A 5,142-nucleotide genomic window follows, 5' to 3' on the forward strand; every position below is an offset into this window, starting at 1 on the left:
CTGTTTTGTGACAGATAAATACCTTCGTATAAGGTATTTCGGGGAATCTCTTAAATCTGTTTCTGAGGGTCGGAGGCAAAGACCTGTTGACAATTGTTCCTGGTCATTAGGGGAATTGCTTTCCCGCAGGTTGTGTCTCCGGGTTTCTTAAACCCCGGAATAATCAGTGAAGATTAAAGAAACACATGTTTCGCGTCTGGGATTGGGGCGGGGGGGGGAGACGGCGAATCGATAGCGCTGGATCCGGGGCTGGCTTGCGGGGGGGGGGGGGGGGTGGAAGGAGCACCTGCTGCCGGCGGGGCCGAAACGGCATTTTCCCGGTGTGCCGGTGCCCGGGGCGGGGGGCGTGGGCTGAGAGGGGAGCCCGGCGGGTGGGCGGCAGCCGTGGGGCTGAGCCTCGCCGCCCGTGGGCCGCCGCAGCGGCCGGCGCAGCCCGAACCGGCAGCCGCAGCTCCGGGATGGGGCGACGGGGGGGAACGGCGTTTCTGCCCCCTTTTCCCTAATTCAACAAATCAGCATTGCAAATGGCCGGTTTCGCTGTAAACAAACGAACACAACACACACACACACACACAGCCCTTCCCTCGGAACCCCTCACGGTAAGTAAAGATTCCGTGTCCTTTTTTTAGTCCAATTTTATTCTACAAATAATAAGTGTCGCACCTTTCATGAGCTATTCGAATAAAACAATAATCCCATAGGAATTACTTACACTAAGAAAAATAATAATAATAATAATAATCATCACATTTAAGGAGAAATGCAACATTCGACCAAATGTTCAATACTATGTTGTTGCCAAAGGATGGATGTTTTTTCTAAAATCCCAGTGTGCATTACACCATAATATACAGGATTACAAACAAAATTACAGTACAGATTGATTCCAGTTGAACCAGCGTTACATTTCAAACAGCACTTATTCTGGACTGCATTGTACATGCAATAGCTATTGTTCTAATTACGGATTAAATGGTTTGAATTTGTTTCAAGCTACCGTACTAATCGACTACAATAGGTATATAGCCCGACTTTAACAACCTGATTAGTTTTAGGTTCCGATTTATAAGATGAGCATATGACAACCACGGATTGTGTGAACATGTATAAAATCATGCATTTATATCGCCTGGAAACATTAACATCTTCAAGTTCTCTTCAAATAAAACACGGAATGCCAAGGGGTTCAAAGACTAAAAAGAAACAGTGCAAATTGTATGTGATAGTCAAGCAGCTTTCGATTTAAAAAGGGTGTTGGCATTTGCTTATAATCTTTATATACAAGTTTGTGCAAGTCATGTGTTGAATTGATATGTTTTAATAGAAAATAAAAGTCTCTCGTTCTTATATCTTCTCAAGACCTAGGGGATCTGGTTCTTGTTGTAGGGGGGAAAGGAAAAATAAAAAAAAAAAAAAAAACAACAAAAAAGAAAAGACAAATAATAATAAAAAAGATACTTTAATGGGAAAGAAATTGCCCGGATTGTGCATTTTTTTTTCTTCTTCAACTATTTGAAAGGAAAGAAGTGCTAAGGCAACATAACTTCTCTAAGCACTTTTCTGCTGGTTTAAATTAGTTAAATTATTTTGTATAAATTAGATATAATTCTACCTTTCCAATATGTATAAAAATTGATGAAGCTGCATGGTTTAAAATAGGAAATTCACGTTATAAAAAGTCATTAAAAATTCTGTACAAAATCACAACAAAATAATTCAGCATGGGAAAGGTAAGAAGTAGTAAAACGTTGGTTGAAAAATATAGATTTCATATATATTTTGTAATTGGCCCATCGCTAGTTTAAAAATTGCATAGATCCTAATTATTGCTTGTGATTTTTTTTTTTTTGTCATCCCGATCAGGTAATTGTCGCGATCCCAGTGCCCCTTACCCCCGAATTTACAGCTTCGCCCCGAGGGGCAGAAGCGGGACAGAAGGTGAGCGGGGGACGCGGCGGCCCCCGAAGGCAGCGGCGGGACCCTCCGGGCTGCCCCCTGTAAACAAGGCGGTGGCCACCGGCGGGCGACGGGGCTCGCCGCAGGAAGGGGGACGGGGACGAGGGTGGGGAGAGGCTCAGTCGTGGAAGATGGCGTTGAGCTGGGCGCTGAGGACCCGCTCGTGGTGGGGGTGACCCTCGTAGGGCGCCAGGCCGTCGACGGGGATCTCGCAGCGCGAAGCGGCGGCGGCGGGCGGGAAGATGGCGGCGTGGGCGGGGGCGGCGGCCAGCGCGGCGGCGGCGGCGGGGTAGTGCATGGTGAAGGCGTAGCTCTTGTCGAAGTCGGCGGCCGGTTCGTGCTTGAAGGAGAAGTTGCCGTTGACGCTGAGGGGCGGGCTGAGGGGCCCGTCGAAGGCGGGGCTGGCGCCCTCCGCCAGGCCGCTCTCGAAGAAGGGGTCGAGCGCGGCGCCGTAGGCGTGGGGCGGCTTGAGGTGGAAGAGGTGGGAGCTGTCCATGGTGCCGTAGGGCGGGCTGGGCAGGCCCGGGGACTGGTAGGGGTAGGGGTGGGCCGGGAAAGGGCCGCCCCCCGCCGCCGCCGCCGCCGCCGCCACGTGTGGCGGCACCTCCTGGCTCTGCTCCGGCAGGAAAGTCCGCGGGTTGAGCTGCAGGCAGCCGGCCACCAGGTTGGTGGTGGGCTGGGAGAGGCCCTTGCAGAGGGTCTGCACGAAGGAGACCAGGTCCGGGCTCTTGCCCGAGCGCAGGATCTCGGAGAGCGCCCAGATGTAGTTCTTGGCCAGGCGCAGGGTCTCGATCTTGGAGAGCTTCTGCGTCTTGGAGTAGCAGGGCACCACCTTCCGCAGGTTGTCCAGGGCCGCGTTGAGGCCATGCATGCGGTTGCGCTCCCGGGCGTTGGCCTTCATGCGCCGCAGCTTGAACCGCTCCATGCGCGCCTTGGTCATCTTCTTCTTCTTGGGGCCCCGCCTCTTGGGCTTCTGGTCGTCGTCCTCCTCCTCCTCCTCTTCTTCCTCCTCTTCGTCCAAGTCGTCCTCCTCGTCCTCCTCCTCGCCGTTCCGCAGCGAGTCCTCCTCGGCCTCGGCGTGCAGACCCTCCAGGTCCTCCTCCTTCTTGTCCACCTCGTGCTCCTCGTCCTGGGAGCTGAGGCACTCGTCCGTCCAGCTCGGGGGCCCCTGGGGCTGGGGCTCGCCCATCAGCCCGCTCTCGCTGTACGACTTGGTCATGGTGAGCCTCTGCGCCGCCGAGGGGACAGAAGAGAGACGTGTCAGCACCTGCACCGGCGGCCGCGGCCCCGCGCAGCCACCCGTCCCTCCCCCGTTACCACCCTCCCGTCCCTCCCGAGGGAAGCCCCGGCTTCCCCACGGTGCCAGCTCAAACTTTTAATTGTCTCCGCGGTCCTGCCTTATAATTAAGTTGACATATGTTCAAGTGCCATTATGTAACTCGCTGATATTAGAGGGGAATATAAGCAGATTACGTGTGCGGGAGGCAGCCTGGGCGGCACGACGCAGGCAGACCAAGCGGTGGTATTTTTTTTTTTTAAAGAAAAACAAAACAAAAACAATCAGACACCAAAAAATACGTTTCCTGAGTCGGGGAGGGAGAAAGGCGTGGGGGGGCACACGCAGGACACTCACAGTGACAGACGGCCGCCTCTGATGCCTGTCCCCGTCGTTCTCCGCCGCCTTGCGCGGGGCTCCCGTGCCGCCCCGACGGGCGCCGGGCACCGACCACCTGCTCCCTTGACCGACTCAGCTCATCCTCTCCCGGCGAGCATCCCCCGGTCCCGCCTGCGTCCCCGGGACTACCGCCGGCTGCCCGCAGCGGGGTGGCGAGCAGCGGCGCTGCGCGGACCCCGCCCGCGGTAACAGGTGCGGGACCGGTCCCGGCTTTTCGTCTCCGCCATCCCCTCCGCCGCAGACAGGGCATCCTCCCCCCGCTCCCCGCAGCGGCCCCTTCGTGAGGGGTTGCGTCCGCCCTCCGATCGCACTGGGCACACCGGGGAGGAACAATGCCGCCCGCCCGCCCGCCGGGGGACCGCGGCGGCCGCCCGCCGCGCAGGAGAGGGAGCTGGAAGTTAGGATGTGTATAGGTGGAAGCAGAGAGACATATATAATATGTATGCGTGTAGATGGACGCACACATACATATTTATATGTGTATGGACGCACATACACATTTACAGACATATGTATGGAAGCAAATATATATTTACATATATATATGTATACTTATATATATATATATATATGTGCGGATGGATGGATACAGGTGTGCACGCACACAGCTGCCGGCACACACCGGCAGGAACAACCGCCGCTTCCCACGCCCGCAAGCGACACCATAACACCGAAGCCGCTCCGGCCGAGGCGGGTCCCGCCTGCCCCGACCCCGCAGCCTCCCCGGTAGGGAGGAGAACCCCGTTTTTCCGTTACCTCCGTTGCTCAGCCTCTCCGGCGCGGTGACGGTCTCATAACCCCTCCGTGCGAGGGCAGCCGCCTGTGTCGTGCGGTACGGTGCGGTGCGGTGGTTTTGTGTGTTGTGGTGTTTTGGTTTTGTTTTTTTTTTTTTTTTTTTTTTTTTTCCCCGAGGTTGCGCAGCGCCGGGCTCCCCCGTTATATAGCGGCACCGAGGATGCTCGGCGAGGGGCGGGGGGTGGGATGGGGAGGGAAAAGGAGGCCGGTCACCGGGACCTGGCTCTGCCGCCGCCGATCGCCACCGCCCCAACGCGCCTGCGCCCCGCCCCGCGCCCCGCCCCGCCCGCCGGCACGCGCCATATGGCCGCCCACGTCAGGCGCGGCGGTGGCCGTCCCCCCCCCCCGCCTCGTCCCTGTATCCCCCCCCCTTCCCCCCCCCACCTTGTGACGCCCCTTATTTGTATGCGGACGCGCGCCCGCCCGTTGAGTCGCCACGCCCTTTGTGGCCCGCCGGGCGACGCCATCTGTCACCGAACGGACATCCCCCCCACCCCCCCCGGCGGCAGCGGGGCGGGCGAGGTGCGGAGCGGAGCTACCGCTCCGCTCCGCACCTCGCCCGCCCCGCTGCCGCCGGGGGGGGGGGGTCCTTCCCCGACACGCGTATCCTCATTGTTCCCATTGTTCCGGGGTGCAGCCTCCGCGGGTCCCCACCGCCACCCACTCCCCCTCCCTCCTTATCAGCCTTTGACCCCCGGAGCCTCCCTGTCTCCGTC

General features: G+C 57.4%; 1 protein-coding gene across 1 annotated transcript; it reads right to left on the minus strand.

Annotated features, from left to right (window-relative positions):
- Positions 1-637: 637 nt before the first annotated feature.
- NEUROD1 (neuronal differentiation 1) lies at positions 638-4,548 on the minus strand. Its single transcript, XM_063342194.1, has 2 exons — positions 4,388-4,548; positions 638-3,184 (listed from the first exon to the last, which is right to left on the minus strand). Exon 2 carries the CDS (start codon positions 3,173-3,175, stop codon positions 2,075-2,077), a length of 1,101 nt encoding a protein of 366 aa, XP_063198264.1. The 5' UTR covers positions 3,176-3,184; positions 4,388-4,548; the 3' UTR covers positions 638-2,074.
- Between the last annotated feature and the right edge of the window lie 594 nt (positions 4,549-5,142).

The sequence above is a fragment of the Chroicocephalus ridibundus genome, chromosome 7, assembly GCF_963924245.1.
Source record: "Chroicocephalus ridibundus chromosome 7, bChrRid1.1, whole genome shotgun sequence".
Taxonomy (NCBI): Eukaryota; Metazoa; Chordata; class Aves; order Charadriiformes; family Laridae; genus Chroicocephalus; species Chroicocephalus ridibundus.